This window comes from Ovis aries, chromosome 4 (genome assembly GCF_016772045.2).
Source record: "Ovis aries strain OAR_USU_Benz2616 breed Rambouillet chromosome 4, ARS-UI_Ramb_v3.0, whole genome shotgun sequence".
In the NCBI taxonomy this organism is placed as follows: Eukaryota; Metazoa; Chordata; class Mammalia; order Artiodactyla; family Bovidae; genus Ovis; species Ovis aries.
In genome coordinates this window covers 59,064,494-59,085,976 of record NC_056057.1, presented here as the reverse complement: position 1 = coordinate 59,085,976, position 21,483 = coordinate 59,064,494, and the positions used below count along the sequence as shown (strand labels likewise).

General features: G+C 35.3%; 1 protein-coding gene across 4 annotated transcripts in view; it reads right to left on the bottom strand.

Moving 5' to 3' along the window:
- The window catches only part of IMMP2L (inner mitochondrial membrane peptidase subunit 2), a 958,934-nt gene that overhangs the window by 225,668 nt on the left and 711,783 nt on the right, over positions 1 to 21,483 (bottom strand). For 3 of the 4 annotated variants that reach the window (XM_060414758.1, XM_027968614.3, XM_027968613.2), the window contains exon 6: positions 6,553 to 6,655. The exons of the other annotated variant lie outside the window; for it this stretch is intronic. In XM_060414758.1, the coding sequence (XP_060270741.1) occupies positions 6,553 to 6,655 (103 nt within the window). The remainder of the gene's footprint in view (positions 1 to 6,552; positions 6,656 to 21,483) is intronic. 4 annotated transcript variants of the gene reach the window in all.

Below are 21,483 nucleotides of genomic sequence, written 5' to 3'. Positions count from 1 at the left end.
ATACCAAATAATTATTATTTTCATGGATTCAGAACACTCTGTTTTAGCAAACCCTCTCAGAAGACTGTAGGTTTTTCTTATGGATTTTCAGTACACAAATATCTACTCTTCTAAGATGATCTGTCTCATACCTCTAAGATGCTGCATTGTTTTCTGCCCTATTATTTGTCTGCTTCCCTCCAGGCTGGGCTTATACCTCAGTCGTTTTATCTATTGACACACTTATGCTCTTTCTAGGCATCAAGGCATCTCTTGATGATAGTGGTGAAAGCACTGGGGAGACTCCCAGGTTCAGTGCACTCCTATTATCCACAACTTGAATCTCTGTCCTTACACTCTGAATCCTTCAAACATGTCCCCAGACTCCATCCCGATGCTTCCCTTTGTCAATTGGTCTATATAATGTTAACACTCCTTCCCTTACTCTTCCTTTTAGCCTCGTTGTATCTCCAAGAACCTTATTTTGTTGCCCTAATCACATACTGTATTTCTTCTTCTTTGTCTTTTTTTTTTTTTTTTTTACCAAAAATCCATAACATAGGGAGAAAATTCAAAACAGGAATGACTAATAAACCTCTTTCAATGTTCATTTCCCACATATTACCTACTCTAGTACTCTCTTTGTAGTTAGTACAATCCTCATCTCTCCTGATGCATTCCAGCCAGTGCAATCCAGGCTAAAATTAATGTAGATAACTTAAAGATGTTCAAAAATTTGTCTTGAAGACAGAATGAAAGACTTACATGATAGGAAAACATACACTTTATTTTCCTCTCCTTTACTTTTTTGGTACTTTTGTAAAAAGTAAAAAATGTTTTGAATTTTGCTAAGTTCAAAGGAGTTTAACGGAATTTTCATCTTCATTTCAATGCTGTCTTAAAGATTATCATTTTTATATCAATCATTTAATTAAGAAAGAATATTGCTAATACTCAGTTATTTAAAAACTATTATCTATTAGACATATTTCCTTCCAGAAAACATTTTAGGGGGCTACTATTTGATTTAATTAGGCATCTATGAAATAAGTGATTGGGTTAGCTCTTTTCCAAATGACTTGGAACTAAAAAGAATTCATATTTAGTATAATTCCCTGGTCTCCTCTCTCAGATAGAGGCAGTATATCATACATAGTTTCTGCACCAAATTGTTCAGTTCTGCTTCATGGTTCCTACATAGAAATTGCTCACAAGGTGATACTATGACCACAAATCTAAAAGTCAAAACACTTTAAATAGATTAGAAAGGTCATGCCACCTGAAATGTTTTTTTTTTCTTCTTCTTAATATCCTTTGGTGAATGAAATTAAAAACATTATTTATTTTAGATACTATAACCCAAGAATTTCAATTATGACATACATTCTGACAACAAATCTTTATACAGCAAGTAATGAATGAATTTCAGTGCCTCATGACTTAAAACTAAATTAAACTAACTGAAACAAATTCAAAGATAGGGAATATACAAGCTAAATGGAGGCCATAGAAAGGGTCAATCTATGTTTTCACCAAAAAGAATGGGTATCTATGAAACCATTTCAAATATAAGTAATAAAATGAATATTTATAATAAATCAAAAAAAAGAACTGCTACCTGTCTTTTTAATTGATGAACAGTCTGCTAATCTGAAATAGTTAAAAAATCACTATTTGAAAATTCATAGCTATGTGCACACACATACAAAAAAAAAAAAGCTTGACTTTTATGTGCTTTCCTTCTAAAGCAAGCAGAAAATTCAACAATATCTACTGTAATCAGTTACTTTTGGGTGGTGGCAAAGAACGTACCTCAATAGAAATTATATTAATTCCATCTACACAGAAGTAGGGATGGTAAAGGGAAAGGCTATAATGTCTTTCACAGAGCAAAAAATTATTAAGAGAAGTGCTTTCTGAATTTTCTAAGCAATCATTAGCTATCTTTAATGCATACTCCAGTGAAATCAAGCAGTAATATGTACTGAAAAACATTTTCAGACAATAATTAAAATAATTATTGAAAATAATTAAAGGATACTAATAAAGTATATTTTTCACACTGGAAATCTGAGCTAAAGTCATACATTAGTGAATCCATATTATGAGAAGATTGGACACTTTCTATGTACAGAGATCTTCCATAGAGACATTCACAATTGAAACATTTTCTACCCAATCACATCTGTGATATCAATATTTTTCCCTTTGGCCATGGCACTATAAACCATTTTTAGAGAATTTAGAATGAAACTTAGAAGTCATTACTTTAATCACCATTATCTTATTTTTTTGAATATTTAGTTTTCTTCTGATTATAACGATAAAAACTTGCTGTAGACCTTTTACAATATAGTGAAGTGCAAAGGTATAAAAAAGAACTGACCATAATCATAACTCCTGGCTCAATTAACATAACATTGCAATCCATTTTTCAGTTTCATGTACTCACTTAAAACAATATCATGAATGTGCTGTCATTAAATTCTTCACAAATACAGATTTTTAATGACTACATAATATTTCATCCTATCGATAAAACATACTTAAATTATATTCGTATTTTAGGTTGCTGAAGATGTTCTTTAAAAATTATATATCTATATATATTCAAAAATGCATCATTGTTTCTAGTGAACATCCTCAGCAATCTGAAATAGAAGTGCATTAAGTAAATTATATGTGCTGTGGTCCATGGGAGCACGAAGAGTCGGACACGACTGAGCAACTGAACTGAACTGATGCTCGTTACATTAAATATCTATTTAAGATGTATGGATGTGAGAGTTGGACTGTGAAGAAAGCTGAGCGCTGAAGAATTGATGCTTTTGAACTGTGGTGTTGGAGAAGACTCTTGAGAGTCCCTTGAACTGCAAGGAGATCTAGCTGGTCCATCCTAAAGGAGATCAGTCCTGGGTATTCATTGGAAGGACTGATGCTTAAGCTGAAACTCCAATACTTTGGCCACCTGATGTGAAGAGCTGACTCATTTGAAAAGACCCTGATGCTGGGAAAGATTGAGGGCAGGAGAACAAGGGGACGACAGGGGATGGGATGGTTGGATGGCATCACCAACTCAATGGACATGAGTTTGGGTAAACTCCGGGAGTTGGTGATGGACAGGAAGGCCTGGTGTGCTGCGATTCATAGGGTCGCAAAGAGTAGGACATGATTGAGCGACTAAACTGAACTGAACTGAAAGATGAATTCAGAGGAGAGGAAATTCTTCCTTTTATACATGAGGAAATGTAGACCATATAAGTTATGTGATTGATGAGGTCCCAAACTAAAGTCATCTAATTTTCCATTTTACTATATCTATGTTTGTAAAGCAGTCTACTGGATTCTCTCCATAACATCACCCTCTACAAGTTAAAAGTGCAGATTTTGGATCTCATTCTGTTGTAATGCATTCTATTACTATAACAACTTTGCTATCTTTAAATTTACAACCCATTACTCATCTTTCATCCATAAAACTATTTAATTTCCTCTTGAGCCTACATACAGTAGTAATAAACCAAATCAGAAAAGAAAATTCAAATATTAAAAACTAAATAGGAAATTTTAGAACAAATGAGGGAAAAAATAGAGTAAGACATTCTTTTCTTCTTCTTTTCTAGATTACAACTAAAAATTTACTTGAATATGGAAAAAGTCATCTCCAACGTGATTACCCGTAGGCAACAATTTAAAATCAATTGAAGAGATTCTATGATAAAGTATAATTACAATTCAAAAAGTTAAAGCATGTTAAAAATAGTTGGCTACAATTCTGAAGTTATTTGGGAGGGAAATGAAGGGTAAAGGCTTCAGTCAATTTTTACAAAGTCAAGATAAGTATCCTAGAGACAATTCTGGCTAACTTTAGATAGGAAGCTTACTTCCAGGAAAAGTGCATTCCCTCTTCCAAGGGGGAGAAATAAATCAACAATCCAGAAAGCCTGAAACTTTCTGATCTTCCACACTCTCCAGTATTACTGATGGATAAGTCAAAAATTTCAACTGAGAATTACTGGAAAAATATAACAGCTTTCAAGTCCATACACATTTTAAGATTCAAGATTATTTTGCCTTTTTTAGAATTGTAAAACTTTAGTTTTTATTTTTTAGAAGTATAAAAATATTAAAATAATTAAAATATTCAGATAACCATTAATTGGTCAAAAATATAATATGAAATCTCTTTACTCAAACATCAGAGTTTAGCTTTAAATAAAAATGGTAGGCCTTTAATTCACTTTTTTCCCCTCTATTCTTTTAAACTCTTTTAGGAGCATCATTACTAATCACTATTCCTAGTGAATGCTATTGGAATGTAAATATGAAATCTACTGTAAGGGTAAAAATATATGTACTAAAAGTCATAAATACAAATAGGTTAGTATTTGATGTGACAAACGCTTTCTTTCATTCTAGTACAGGTTCTTCATCTAATTTTGACAAATAAAAACAATACAGATTAAGTGAATGGAAATTTATAGTTTATTCCAACTTGTGAACCAAAAGCCATTCTGCATCTATATATTTATATCCATTATAAAAAGAAGAAAATCACTAAATTTCAAAGTGGTTATATGTCTCTGACTCATATTACTGGTTCAAGTTGTAAATTCAGGTATATTTACTTTAAAAACGATGTAAATCAATGGCATTAAGGTCCTACACAGAATATATTTGTCAATGTTTTGCATATTGTAGTTTGTTATTGTAACAAACCCGATGAGACTGCCCTTCATACGTGTCTCTCACTTTTTCTTTCTCTCTTTTTTTAAGCACATAAGTGACAGAAGATATTTTCATTGCTGATATATTTTCAACTTACATAGGTCTACTTAAAGTTCAGTGGTTCACAGAACTACTATGAAGTACACAGCAGGAAAGAGAACCCAGAAAGAACTACACAATAGATATGATCCTGAAGGCTGGAATTGCCATTCGCAGTATTCTGGCTATCAACTCTATTATTTTTCTCTCCCAAATAAGAAAGTTTCTGGAATACAAGTAACTGACAATAATACTAATTATATAGATAAGATTGCATTGGCTTCACTTAGAAATAAAGAAAAAGCAACTCAATTTCAAGCTTTAGTACTTATTAAATTAGTAATTATTTATCCCACTTGTGCAACAGATAACAGAACAACATTTTTAACACTTCATTTCAGAGTCATCCTCACAATTAAAACCCAAACTAAAACTTACATTTTAATGTGGATTTGGCCAGCATGATACACTTAATAGATTTAATTTTATTGATAAAAAAGAAATAAAACTGCTTTTAGGTAATTTATTTTCACTTTCAAATTGCTAATAAGTTTCTTCATGACAGTCACTTTTACTACACTCTTCAAGGGATCCTCTACAACAATTTCAATCTGTTCACTTCATCTCTGATACACTTTATAATAGTTAAATTTTATTTTTTTAATAATTACTATGCAAAAGCAAGAAAGACCTTAGGTGTTTTTATTATTATCATTGCAGCTAGAAAAAGAAGTAGATGTTGTCTCCTTAAAGTTCCCTTTCCACTTCACACATAAACATTTATCCAATCCCAAGCCTCTTGTACTTTTAGTCAAAGGTGAGTAAAGTGACTTCTCCTGCAGTGACGGTAATAGTGGTTCCTCACAACAGGTGAAGAAAAATGTTTTATATAGACCACCAACCATTTAGTTTTAGACAAAAGGATGTGAATAATACTTTTGCAAACCTATGTAACTAATGGAGCTCAATATTATCTTTTATATACATACAAGTATGGACATGTCTAGATATAGGAAAATCTAATGCGTTGAAGATCCAGGATTTTAAAGAGACATAGGTGAGTAGATAATAGAACACCAACATTTTTAACACTTCATTTCAGAGACACTTACTCTCTCAATTAAAACCCAAACTAAAGTTGACATTTTAATGTGGACTTGGCCAACATGATACATTTAACAGATTTAATCTTATTTATAAAAGAGAAATAATGCAGTTTCCATTAACTAAAATATTCTTTTTATAATGAGTTATTGCAGGGGTTCATAAATAGAGCACTTCTGTATGCATTCAAAACTGAAAAAAAATGTAAAATATGAATTTAGTCACATATTTTATGGAATATAAACATGTTATAAGGAACACGAGCATTTCTGTTATAAATTAAAAGCTGAAAAATGTTACTTAACCAATATGATTTCCATTATAAATGCCTTTTAAAGTACTGACTTAGAAAATTGATGTCTATAGGTCTTTTAAGACATTATTTCTGTTAAACACTAATTGAAAACATAAGGTACAAAACATTTATGGGAGAAAAAAACAACCATTCCTACTGAGACCATAGCAGGCTGAAAGCATCACTTGACTGAGTTGTCTAATATGTATGTCTCACTCACACACACACCTACACACCCACTGACAGCTTACATTATTCATGTGATATTTAAAAGGAAATTTTCAAACGTAAAGTGTCCCACTGTAAAATTTGTGGCCAAGTCTTGACTGGGTTATCTGAGTAACGTCTGTGATGTACTTCTGTTTCTATATTTTATATCCAATAATATCAATAATAAGATGACTTACCGGCCCAAATGAATTACTGTCAAAACTATGTCCATGATGATCACCTTCAACCCAGATATGACCACGGGGGACTCTGACATAACGGTTTTTGTGTCCTATAGTTCTAGAAATTAAAACAAAATAATAATAACTATTGAGAAAAGATCAGAAAGGAAAGAGCTCAAATATGGAAGCATACAAACTCAGGAAGGACAAAACTGCTATTATAAAAATGCAACAGATTATTATACGTTAAGTGCAAGGCTACTGTAGAAGTTTATTTTTAAATAACATGTGGTTAGGACAGACTGGTTCCAAATAGGAAAAGGAGTATGTCAAGGCTGTATATTGTCACCCTGCTTATTTAACTTCTATGCAGAGTACACCATGAGAAACGCTAGGCTGGAAGAAACACAAGCTGGAATCAAGATTGCCGGGAGAAATATCAATAACCTCAGATATGCAGATGACACCACCCTTATGGCAGAAAGTGAAGAGGAACTAAAAAGCCTCTTGATGAAAGTGAAAGAGGAGAGTGAAAAGGTTGGCTTAAAGCTCAACATTCAGAAAACGAAGATCATGGCATCCGGTCCCATCACTTCATGGGAAATAGATGGGGAAACAGTGGAAACAGTGTCAGACTTTATTTTGGGGGGCTCCAAAATCACTGCAGATGGTGACTGCAGCCATGAAATTAAAAGACACTTACTCCTTGGAAGAAAAGTTATGACCAACCTAGATAGTATATTCAAAAGCAAAGACATGACTTTGCTGACTAAGGTCCATCTAGTCAAGGCTATGGTTTTTCCTGTGGCCATTTATGGATATGAGAGTCGGACTGTGAAGAAGGCTGAGCGCCGAAGAATTGATGCTTTTGAACTGTGGTATTGGAGAAGGCTCTTGAGAGTCCCTTGGACTGCAAGGAGATCCAAGCAGTCCATTCTGAAGGAGATCAGCCCTGGGATTTCTTTTGGAAGGAATGATGCTAAAGCTGAAACTCCAGTACTTTGGCCACCTCATGCGAAGAGTTGACTCATTGGCAAAGACTCTGATGCTGGGAGGGATTGGGGGCAGGAGGAGAAGGGGACGACAGAGGATGAGATGGCTGGATGGCATCACTGACTCCATGGACGTGAATCTGAATGAACTCTGGGAGTTGGTGATGGACAGTGAGGCCTGGCGTGCTGTGATTCATGGGGTCGCAAAGAGTTGGACACGACTGAGCAATTGAACTGAACTGAGGACCCTGTAATCCTACCCACAGTATTTTGTTTTCATATTTTTGTAGGTAGCATTTTGTGCTTAAACAAGATGCATTAGTACAAGAAAATGGTTTGCTACTTAATTCATAATATCCTGTATTTTTTTTTTATAAAACCCAATAAGCCCCAACAAAATACAGATCTATTTCATTTCTGACATTTGCTTTTACCTCATTGGTCATCTTGCCCAGCTGCAGTCTTCACTTTTTTAGTCAAATAAATGTCTCAAACCAAATGACAGAATTTTCATAACCTCTTAATGCTTTAAAATTCAGAATATTTAAGAAAGAAAGCTAAATAATTTCTTCAAAGACAAACTAACAATGTCAACTGAAAATTTTTCATTAGTGCCATTTTATTTTATAAATCATTCTTGAAAATGAGAAACTTTTTAACAATTTTGAAGACAGTATTTGGAGAGCAATGATCAATGACATACATTTAATGAAATATTCTATCTTCTGAAGTCTGACAAGAAAACAAATAAGGAAAGGCTCTCTCATACTGTGTTGGTAGCAATGTAAGATGATACAAATTTTTTTTCCTGTTTTGACATTTGGGGTAGACTTTTGTCAAATTTATTAATAAACTAAAATATATGTCTCTTTTAACCAGTACTCTTGCCTGAAAAATCTCACGGACAGAGGAGCCTGGTAGGCTACTGTCCATAGGGTCGCTAAGAGGGCACGACTGAGCTACTTCACTTTCACTTTTCACTTTCATGCAGTGGAAAAGGAAATGGCAACCCACTCCAGAGTTCTTGCCTGGAGAATTCCAGGGATGGCGGAGCCTGCTGGGCTGCCGTCTATGGGGTCGCACAGAGTCAGACACGACTGAAGTGACTTAGTAGCAGCAGTAGCAACCTAGTTATTTACTATTAGAAATACATTCCAAGGAAATAATGAGAAACACTAACAAATATTTATTACCAGATATGCTCAATATGCGGAGAAGGCAATGGCTGCAGTCCATGGGGTTGCGAGGAGTCGGACACGACTGAGTGACTCCACTTTCACTTTTCCCTTCCTTGCATTGGAGAAGGACATGGCAACCCACTCCAGTGTTCTTGCCTGGAGAATCCCAGGGACGGGGGAGCCTGGTGGACTGCTGTCTATGGGATCGCACAGAGTCGGACATGACTGAAGCTATGCAGCAGCAGCAGCAGCAGCAGCAGCATGCTCAATATAGGCCTTTTATAGCAATAAAAAAGTATCTTTTTAAATAATCAATAAGGGATCGGTCACATAAATTATAATATTACTAAATAAAAGGGATGAAATTAGATTAAATATTATCCTAAGCCTATAATAATTCCTTTTCAGAGACTAATTTTTTTCTTCTTTTATTCCCAAAAGAATTCTAGAAAATATCTAGCTTAAAGAAACTTTGCAGTAAATGATAGTTGAATTAATAAATGTCACTCCCAAGTCTATAGACTTAACCCTAGAGTCTGAGCTTTACACATGGTTCATGGAGGTGGAGTCTCAATCAGACCATTTTTGTTAGTAAATTGTATATGTGCAAAAGAATACATTAAAAAGGAAAACTATACATAAATTGGTGCTATAGAAATTGAAACTATTCATTATCTAGAATGGTTTTTAATTTTCAAGATAATTTCAGTGTTGAATTACTTTGCCTTAGATCAGTAAATCATTCATGCAAGGAAGCAATGCTGTGGCCATTAGAAGCCCACAGTAAGTAAATGACTGCTATTTATTTTTAATTACTACTGGGAAGAAGAGTTTCAGCTTTTTAAAGAAAAGCAAAACCAAGTTAAATATATCTTACTGTCATACAAATGTTCTTCAATTAAAATCAGTCAATTAGTTCTTGACATCACTACTGCTTTTATTATGAGACTCCTTCTAAGAACTACTATCCCAACATCAAGTGTTAATGATGTGGAAAAAACCCTTTTAATTACTTGTTGGCAAAGCACATTCTCCTGATAAGTCCAAATATTGGTTTACCTTATTAAACTGGCTATTTTGGATAAGGACTTAGAAAGGAAACAATTACCCATTTTGTCTACTTAAATAATCATTCAAGCAGAATTATGAAATAAAACTAATCATCTCTGCAATTATAGGGTAGGTTTTAAGTCAAGCATATTGTTTTGGAAACCGAATCCGATATAAAACTTAGACTCAGTTTCAATGTCATATAAACCAAGAGGTTAAGATATTTATAATAGAAAATCATAGTATCATAAAATTACCAGTGATAGTTGCACATTTTCTTGCATTGACTATCTTATTTAAAAATTGTAAATACATGGAAAAGAATGCATGGTACAAAGTGCTCAACAAACATTTGTTAAATGAATGACCAAAGTGAAAGTGAAGTCGCTCAGTTGTGTCCGACTCTTTGTGACCCCATGGACTGTAGCCTATCAGGCTCCTCCGTCCATGGGATTTTCCAGGCAAGAGTGCTGGAGTGGATTGCCATTTCCTTCTCCAGGGGATCTTCCAGACCCAGGAATCGAACCTGGGTCTCCTGCATTGCAGGCTGACACTTTTCTATCTGAGCCACCAGCGAAGCCCCAAATGAATGACAAAAGGAATGTATAACTGAAGAATGAAAAATACTGTCACAAAGATCGACTAATATAGTACAAAGTACATAGAGTCTTGAAATAGACTAAACCAGTTTTAAACTGGATGCTATTAATATTACTTACAAGTAATCCTGTGCAAGTTACTTAGTTTCTACCTCTATTTGTATACTTTTAAAATGGGACAGATTAGACATACCCTAACTTGGAAGGAAAGTTATGACCAACCTAGAGAGCATATTCAAAAGCAGAGACATTACTTTGCCAAAAAAGGTCTGTCTAGTCAAGGCTATGGTTTTTCCAGTGGTCATGTATGGATGTGAGAGTTGGACTGTGAAGAAAGCTGAGTGCCGAAGAATTGATGCTTTTGAACTGTGGTATTGGAGAAGACTCTTGAGAGTCCCTTGGACTGCAAGGAGATCCAAGCAGTCCATTCTGAAGGAGATCAGCCCTGGGATTTCTTTGGAAGGAATGATGCTAAAGCTGAAACTCCAGTACTTTGGGCACCTCATGCGAAGAGTTGACTCATTGGAAAAGACTCTGATGCTGGAGGGATTAGGGGCAGGAGGAGAAAGGGACGACAGAGGATGAGATGGCTGGATGGCATCACTGACTTGATGGACATGAGTTTGAGTGAACTCCGGGAGTTGGTGATGGACAGGGAGGCCTGGCGTGCTGCAATTCATGGGGTCACAAAGAGTCGGACACGACTGAGTGACTGAACTGAACTGAACCGAACTGAACGGGGTTGAGGGCAGGGGAAGAGGGTATCAGAGGATGAGATGGCTGGATGGCATCACTGATTGAACATGAACTTGGACAAACTCAGGGAGATGGTGAGGGACAGGGAAGCCTCGTGTGCTGCAGTCCATGGTGTCACAAAGAGTCAGACACAATTGGGTGACTGAACAACAATGGGGTTGAGAGAAGGCTTAAGTAGTTAGATGACAATATAACAGAGAGGCTGCTATAGAGTATAGTCTCTGCAGACAGCCTATCTTGGAGTTGATATCTGGCTTAACACTTTAAAGTTTATGTAACCTTGGGCAAGTCGATAAAGGTCTTAAATGTCAGTTACCATATTTGCAGAATGGGGCAAATAATAGTACCTAACTCAAAAACTGTTCTATGGATAAAAGTGGTGTGTATTAAACACTTGATAAATGGATTCTCTTAGAAATGAGACTTTCTAAGTAAAGCACTCAATGTATTTCTAATGTATAGTAAGAACTCAGTAAGCTCAGTAAGCGGTAGTTATTATTGCTATCATCTTCTTTGTCCACTAGTTTCTTTCATTTTATAATTCAGAATGTGTTCAGTTTCTACTGCTTATTAGCATCAGTCTTAAAATTACCTGAGCTATGCTTCAATAATTCCTTTTCCCTACATTTGCGCTGGCCTTGTAGACTATTTTTAATGGTACAGTGAATCTTATTTTTTCTTTTATTCTTATGCCCTTCTGGGACATCCTAAAACTTATATGTGAAAACACAATATATATGCTTGTGCATATTCAAACACTCAGAGAGTAGTAGGTGAAAGCACAATCTACCTATTTATGCTTTTACTTACTAACCACTTGCATATTTGAATGTTGCTATGCTAAAAGAGAATGGTTTACCTAGACACTAGACAGGGTGTGAGCTATAGAACCCTGCTGAAATGCATCCCATATACAGAGTGTATATTTTTCCCCCTCAGGTTTCAATCTAACTTTTAAAAAAATAACCCAAAGTGGCTTTGAAAAATATGATGTTAAAATATTGAGCTGGTTCTCTTTAGGACTGTCAAAGAAATATAATACTCCTAATAGAATATCTCTAGAGAAGGAATTTTAAATAGCTTTGTGCTCCTGAATTCACATAAAAGAAAGACAAGATAATCTTTTAGGTGATTTAACAGTTAAGTGAGGTGTCAGCCTACAAGGTTGTATGTATCTATGGGTTGCAAATAATTTTGGTTTTGACAGACAAAAATTAATTCTGTATGGTATTCTAACTATCTATCTACAAAAAGGCATTTTTTTGTACTAGTTCTACCAAGACAAGTTACCTAGGTCTTATAAATGGAATGAAGAATGATTGCTTCCAATTTGATTTGACCTTGAAAACAATGATTTTTTAAATCTCTGAATATTTTGAGTCACGAATTGAACACAAAATTGTCTATATTATCCCTGATGTCACAAGAAGGAAACAAATTCATATTTAAAGTATCTCATAAGTACACACACATAGATATTCTTAATGTCGGTAATCAGTATTAATAAATCATGATTGTTTAAGGTATTTTTAATTATTTATTTTTCAAAGAATTCTGTTAATTTATTTTCATTGTACAAAGTAGATGCTGCCCTGAGGGTGTTCACTGGACATTCCCAGGATCCTATATCCCTGAGTTTTCATTGTCAAGAAGGGATTAAGAGTACCGAGTTCAGGACTGTGTAAGATCAAGAGCTAGAACCAGATTGCTCTTATCATCATTAATAGACTGGACTAGAAAAAAAGATACCTATCATCAGGAAAAGAAAATGAAAAGAATATTGCCTGTCTAAGGCAGGGGTCCCCAAACTCCAATCTGAGGTGGAAGAGAAGTAATAACAATAGAAATAAAATGCTCAATAAATGTAATGCACTTGAATCATCCTGAAACCAACCCCATTCCCAGTCCATGGAAAAACTGTCTTCCAAGAAACTGGTCCCTAGTGTCAAAAAGGTTGGGGCCTGATGATCTAGGGTGATTTCTGGAAGGGAAAAGATTCTCCCTTGAAAATCCACATACCACTCTCAAGGTGTGATTGGGGTTAAGATTCACATTGCTTATGGTTTGGAACAGTTAAGAATTCATTTTAATTGACTCCAAGAATCTGGCAGAAGGAACTATAAACTTTTCAGGGATAATCTGTCAATTCAGAGTTCGAGTTTTCAAGTTTTCTATAAATAAGTTCCTACCAATAGGCACTTACTATCCAAAGACAGAACTCACAAGGAAGTAGCCAGCATTAATGAGTAAGAAGGTGTGTTAGTCATTCAGTTATGTCCAACCCCATGGACTGCAGCCCTCCAGCTTCCTCTGTCCATGGAATTCTCCAGGCAAGAATACTGGAGTAGGTAGGCTTTCCTTTCTCTAGGAGATCTTCCTGGCCCAGGGATTGGATGACTATAAATGAAAGAAAGAAAAACTGCCATATCTATCTAAAAGATTGCTTAGACTTTAGCACAGAGAGATAAGGAAATGAAAAGTAGGAGAGATGGAGAATGTTATTAGAAAATGTAAGGTCAGTGTAATTAGGGTCCCAAAGGAAGAGAATAAAAAAGGACCAAGGAAGATGTAACATTTGAGAGATAGTAACATACTTTTCTACAAATGATAAAAGTATGACTTACAGCTTCTGTAATCAAAGTAAATCACAAGTGAGATAAACAAAAAGAAAGAAATCACACTGTGATATACCGTAATAAAACTGCAGAACACTAAGAACTCCTCTTCCCTAAAAATTTTATAAGAGCTGCCAGACAAAAAAGAAAAGATTACTTTCAAAGGAATAATGACCTGCCAACAGAGTTTCCTTGTTAAGACAGAAACATCATTCAGCAATTTTAAGTGTGAAATTCAATGAATTTTCAAAATCTACCCAAGCACATAATCACTAGGTCAATATATGAAACACCTGAATCACCCAAAAATGTTTGGTCATGCTCTTCCCCAAGCAAATCTGCCTCCATCTCCATCCTTGGCTCCCAGCTGAGTTTTCTGTCACTATGTTGTTCAGTTACTCAGTCATGTCCAACTCTACAATCCCATGGACTGCAGCACACCAGGCTTCCCTGTTCTTCACCTTCTCCTGGAGCTTGCTCAAACTCATGGCCATTGAGTCAGTGATGCCATACTGTTGTCCCCTTTCTAGAATTTTATACAAATGGAATCATTCCATATGCATTCCTTTATTTGTTTTCGAACGTACTCTATTTGCTTTTGAGATTAATCCATGTTGCTGCATATATTAGTCATTTGCTACTTGTTTATTAATACTATACTACTATAGAGGTATGTCAATAACACAATTAGTTTATCATTAAGTAGTTCATGGACACGGGTTGCTTCCAGTTTCTGGCTATTATAAATAAAGCAGCAATGAACATAAAAATCGAAGAATTGATGCTTTTGAACTGTGGTGTTGGAGAGGACTCTTGAGAGTCCCTTGGACTGCAAGGCGATCCAACCAGTCCATTCTGAAGGAGATCAGCCCTGGGATTTCTTTGGAAGGAATGATGCTAAAGCTGAAACTCCAGTACTTTGGCCACCTCATGCGAAGAGTTGACTCATTGGCAAAGACTCTGATGCTGGGAGGGATTGGGGGCAGGAGGAGAAGTGGACGACAGAGGATGAGATGGTTGGATGGCATCACTGACTCGATGGACTTGAGTCTGAGTGAACTCTGGGAGTTGGTGATGGACAGGGAGGCCTGGCGTGCTGTGATTCATGGGGTCGCAAAGAGTCAGACACAACTGAGCGACTGAACTGAACGTAAAAATATTTGTGTGGATACATGTTTTCATTTCTCGTGTGTAAATATCTATGAGTGAAATAGCTGAGTCATATAGTAACTGAATGTTTAACCTCATGGCAAATTTGTCAAACTGACTTTCAAAGGAGCTGTACCAATAGTATGTGAGTTCCAGTTGTTCCACAAACACTTGTGATGTTGGTGTTCAGTCACTAAGTTGTGTCCTACTCTGCAGCTCCATGGACTGCAGAACACAAGGCTTCCCTGTCCTTCATGATCTCCTGGAGTTTGCTTAAATTCATATCCATTGAGTTGGTGATGCTATCTAACCGTCTTATCCTCTGTCACCTCCTTCTCCTCCTGTCCTCAATCTTTCCCACTATCAGGGTCTTTTCCAATGAGTCAGCTTTTTGCATTGGGTGGCTAAAGTATTAGAGCTTCAGCTTTGGCATCAGTTCTACCAATGAATACTCAGGGTTGATTTCCTTTAGGATTGACTGGTTTGATCTCCCTGCAGTCCAAGGGACTCTCAAGATTCTTCTCTAGCACCCCAGTTCAAAAGCATCAATTTTTTTGGTGCTCAGTCTTCTTTATGGTCCAACTCTCACATCTGTCCATGACTACTGGAAAAATCATAACTTTAAATACAGGGACCTTTGTTGAGAAAATGATGCCTCTGCTTTTTGATTATGTTGTCTACGTTTATCATAGCTTTCCTTCCAAAGAGCAAGATGTTTTTAATTTCATAGCTGCAGTCACCATCCACAGTGATTTTGGAGCCCACGAAAAAGAAAAGGAAATCTGTTACTGCTTCCACCTTTTCTACTTTTATTTGCCATGAAACCAGATACCATGATCCTAGTTTTTTCAATGTTGAATTTTAAGCTAGCTTTTTCACTTTCCTCTTTCACTCTCATCAAGAGGCTCTTTAGTTTCTCTTTACTTTTTGCCATTAGACGGGTATCTTCTGCATATCTGAGACTGATATTTCTCACCACACACTAACACTTGATAAATATCATTCTTTTAACTTTTGGTGGCTGTGGTTTAGTTGTTAAGTCACGTCCCAGGGACTGTAGCTTGCCAGAATCCTTAGTCCATAGGATTTCCTAAGCTAGAATACTGGAGTGGGTTGCCATTTCCTTCTCCAAGGGATGTTCCCCCACTCAGGGAGCAAGCTCGTATCTCCTGTTTGGCAAGTGGTTTCCTACACTGAAGGTTGATGTTTTACTGACTGAGCTAGCAGGGGCATACATTTCCCTAGTGATTAATGATTTGGAGTGCTTATTTATCCTTTGTTTTCTTCATGGGTGAAAGATCTATTAAATTTCTTAAAAATTAAATTTTTGTTTTTTTGTTTGCTTTTTTATTATTTAGTTGTATGATTTCTTTATACAGTCTTTATAAAATTTACCAGAGTTTTGGCAAGTATTTCTTCCTAATATGTGGCTTTCTTTTTTTTCATTTTCTTAACAGTGTTTTTCTTCAAAGAACGAATATAGTAAATATTGATGAAGTTCACTTAGCCGATTCTTTTCTTTCATGGTATTTGCCTTTTATACTTTAAGAAATCTTTGCCCAAACCAAAATCACAAAGATTCTCTCCTTTTCATTCCCCTGTTTTATAGTTTTAGTACTTACAAAAACTATGGTAAGAAAGTTCAAATTTATTTTTATTTCATCTTACTTTTCTTTTCTTTTTGCATGTGGAAATCCAAATTTTCTAGCACTCTTCTTTGAAAACATTATCCTTTCTTTATTAAATTATCTTGTGCTTTGGACTGAGTTACGTGCCCTGAGAATTCATATATTGAACTCTACCTTCCAGTGTGATGACATTTGGAGATGGAGGCTATGGGGAGGTTTATTATGTTTAAATGAGGTCTTAAGGCTAGGCTCCTTATGATGGGATTAGTACTTTTATTAGAAGAGACCACAGAGGTGGCTCATCCCCTGCCTCCTTCTCTACTACATGAACACTTAAACTAATAACATGTAGGAAAGGAGAAACATGTTTATAAATTCTCCCTGGTGGTTCAGATAGTAATGAGTCTTCACGCAATGTGGGAGACCCAGGCTCAATCCCTGGGTCGGAAAGATCCCCTGAAGAAGGAATGGCAATGGCACTCCAGTATTCTTGCCTGGGAAATCCCATGGACATAGGAGCCTGGCAGGCTACAGTCCATGGGGTCCCAAAGAGTTAGACATGACTAAGTGACCAATCCTCAACTCAAGGGAAGAGTAGGTATAAAAATTACCTTTAGACTTTGTTAACTACATATTTTAAAAGTTTTAAGAGTAATAATGTAGTGTATAACTTCCAAGTCAAATAAGAAATAGTATGTTAAAATATCCATTAAGGCAAAAGAATGCAGGAGAAGATGAGAAAAATGGGGAAAGTAAGATCAATAGAAAGCACAGAAATCAGATGGCATATAAATATATTAGTGATTATAATAAAAGTAAATGAACTAATCTAGCTGTCTGAAAAAAAAAAAAGAACTATTCAACTAAGGAAAAATTCTAGTTATGTGCTGCTTATAAGAGAGATACACAAAGCAAAAGGACATAGATACATAGAGAAGTTGACAATATAATAATATACTATAATTAATATCAGACAAAATGCAAACATTTCTGAGATAAGACAAGTTGCAATAGAACCTGATCATGGAACACTCCTGATGTCTATTTTACCCTATAGAAGGATTTTAACCAGAAAAGTGAGCCTAGAAGTCTTTAATGAATAAAGTTAAATTTTGTTCCTAAAGTCCATGGTTGGGGTACTGTTCTAAAAACTGCAAATAATTCTGTTACCACAATGAGACAAGCTTTTTGCTATTCAATTCTCTCTTGTCAGTATACATGTTGCCAATCATTATGTTGTTTAGCAATTAAATGCTGAAATATGGAGACTCAGTGCTCCTTTCTGTGGAGCTTGACTTGAATTGGAAATGAAATATATGTAATTAATAGAGGCTGAATTTAAGCAAATTAAGTGATAAAATTTCTAGGAAGTTCAATCGCATATAGCTAACTATAAGGATTATGTCTTTTAGGCTCACAGTTGGAAAGACCCTAGCAGTGATCTAACATAACTCCTTTTTGCACAGACAAAATGGATACAAAAAGCATGTAGGTGAAATCACCTAATTAGTTAGTGGCAGGGCAAATACAGGCAATGAAAACCAGATTCCATAATTTCCTTTCCATTGCATGGATCATAAGTACTTGAGATTTCAAAGAATATGTCTTAACATATTTTGCTGAAAAAAATGAAATGTCATTTTCTAAATAAACTATAGCCTGTTGCTAGGTAATCAGAGAAAGTCTATTTAGCTCATTTAAATTAGAAATTAGATTTATACATCTTCACAATAAAGTTACAGAATTAATTTTATAAATTTAATGTGAATGCTCCTACTACAGCTAAGAATTTTTTTTGTGATGAATATTCTTGATATATTTTTTCTAAATTTGAATTATAGGAGTGTGTGACAAAAATGAACTGTGACAATTTCCTTAATATACAGAATGTTTTCTCTTGTTAAACATGCATTCTGAAAATACTGTGTACATAAAAACCAATGCAACTGTTAGTGAGAACTGGAGAAAGATATCAACAATCAGATTCCACCCATGCTGTATCAGGCATGTATTTAACCCATACTGAGGCCATGTCGATTGATCCAGAAATGGGGTGGCAGTTTATGCTGTTATTTCTTGTATTATGGTTAGTTTGTGAGGATAAGGTTATGAACGGCATAAAGGTGTGGGCCAGAGCACGGAGAAGAATAAGATCCTGTCCCTTCTACCAAGACTGTAAATTATACCATGATTCAAAACATAAGCTACAAAGTAAAAGTGAAGTTGCTCAGTCGTTTCCTACTCTTTGCAACCCCATGGACTGTAGCCTACCAGGTTCCTCTGTCCATGGGATTTTCCAGGCAAGAGTACTGGAGTGGGGTGCCACTTCCTTCTCCAGGAGATCTTCCCGACCCAGGGATTGGACCCTGGTCTCCCACATTGTAGGCAGAAACTGTACTGTCTGAGTCACCAGGGAAGTCATAAGCCACAAAGCAGTCTATAAATAAATATATATAAATACACGTATACACATATACAGTCTAAACTACCACAACAAAATTTCACAAGTTGGAAGCATCTGCCAGAAAATAATTGGTGAGTGGAGGAATATATAAGTGAAGGAACATCAAATGTTGCTAACTGCATAGGTATTCAAAGTATGGTGTTGTTTCAGCCTCAAATAGTCAGAAAAAGCACTGTGTCTCTTTGAATCAAGATGTGAAGAACAGATAAAAACAAAAAGGTAAAGAACGTAGTGTGCATTTCAAATCTCATTCACTTACAGACAAAAACAAAAAAATGGATTTCTTTTTTCTTACTACTTTATTTTCTGAAGATATGCCACTATAAAATACGGGAGATATTTTATAAATCACTTTCTCATTAAGACATTCAATTGTTATATTTATATAGAAAAATGAAATGTATTTAAATTATTTTATTCTAAAAGTATATTATTGATTTTTCTCTTAAATATTCTATCTGTTATTATAGTATGCCCTAACTTAGATCATATTGAGTCAAAAATTTTAATAAATATATTGTTGAATTATAACATAATTATAAACATTATATAAGCTATCTGAATATATAAATGATAAATCCATAAAGAAAATAATGTATCTAACACACATATATTTAAAATTAATTTTTTTGCTAAAATGATCATCAATTATACAAAATGTCAAAGGTGTATATACTATAATCAGTGGATCTTATCACATAATAAAAATAGTGACTTATATTGTTATTTCATGCATGGCTTCCTAGCAAACCAATTTAAACAGAACAGTGAACTTGTAGTGCATAATTTTATTTTTCAGAAAAATCAATATGTATTATAAATGGTATTGCTACACTTGTTTACAAAGTTCTCTTTTGAAATAATTTCCTGATTGTCCACTTCATTTATCATTTAGTTTCAAAGGTTTTTCCCACATGCTAGTTTTAAAGGGGGGAGGGACACATTTCAGTGCTTTTTTAATGTAAGGTCCAGAAACACCTAGTTATTATAGAAGCTATGAACAATTTTCCTTCTGTTTGCTCTAATCTCAGTTTTATAACTTTAACTTTTTAGTGTTAAAATAAATGGTTACTATTTATTCCCTACAAACAAAATTAATGACCCTTTGGATTAATTACCAATAAAACAAAATATAAATGCCTCAGAGCTAAGGAGAATATAAAACAAGGGGTCTTCTTTAAAAGTATCTCTTTAGAATAGGAACAACAGATAATTTTGAAGCTGGAAAGCAGTGTGGCAGAGGGCAAATTAATGTGGGCTCCCCAGCTAGACAGACTTTTGGTTGAACTCCAGGTGTGCCACTTTCTACTTGCATGGCCTTGAGTTCACCTGTTGTAACAGAGGATAATACTATCTGCTTCATAGAGGCCTGATGAGAGATGAGATAATACATGTAACACTTTTAGAATAGTATCTGGCAGAATAAACTCCAATAAATTATCATCAGAATTAAGAAATAAGCTTAGCTGTTCTTATGATATAGTAATTAATGCAGCTAGGAAAACAAAAAAGCTTTTCTAAATCAAATTAATTCCACAAATATTTATTAAGTACCCAGTGGTATCTGGAGAAGGGAATGGCAACCCACTCCAGTATTCTTTGCCTGGAGAATTCCATGGATAGAGGAGCCTGGTGGGCTACAGTCCATGGGATCACAAAGAGTCAAACACGACTTAGGGACTAACACATACACACACCCTCCAGTGATTTCAAAACACTGTTATATACTAGAAATGTAAACATAAATATGACACAGTCCTTCCCTGGAACAATTTGTAGGTTAGCCAGGTAAACAGACAACTTTTTAAAACATACAGTTTCAACTCAAAGTGGTAAGTCAATGTTATAGGGGCAGAGAGGGCAAAATAAGGAGCTGAGTAAGAGATATCCAAGTCAGCTAGGATTACTGAATAGTTTTTCAAGAAAAGGTGACACTTTTCATACATTATACCTATAATTCTGAAATTAATTATCAACATCTATGAATCACATGATGAATATAAATTGTCACCATCCCTAAACCACCAAATTTAAGCCAAGGAATAATTTTGCCACTGTGGATGAAGAACATCATCTGCCACATCAGTAAACAAAGGATTTCAAGCCATCAGCCACTAAGGCAGCCCCCTCCCCAGCCCTGACTGTGTGTCCTGAGAGGGCTCAGTATGGGAAGGCAGGATATGGGCCCTAAACAGTTAAACTATAAATCAAAGAAGTGATTTCAATGAGCCCTGACAGACTCTGGCAATCTTCCTATATATAGAAAAGCACTAAATTCATTAACTTGAGATGTCTGGTTTTCTTTAATTAACAGTAATCTTTTGATGTCCTGAGTATCTGGGTTTTGTTGTGAAACCCCTGTGTATCGACTCCTCCATTACCTCTTGGGAGCAGTCACTCAGCATTACCTGACAGGCTGCCTCCCAGACTTGGGTCTTCAGAAAATCTTTGAATAAAACATAATTCTCAACTTTCAGGTTGTGCTTTTTTTTTCCCCCAACTTATACAACCATTA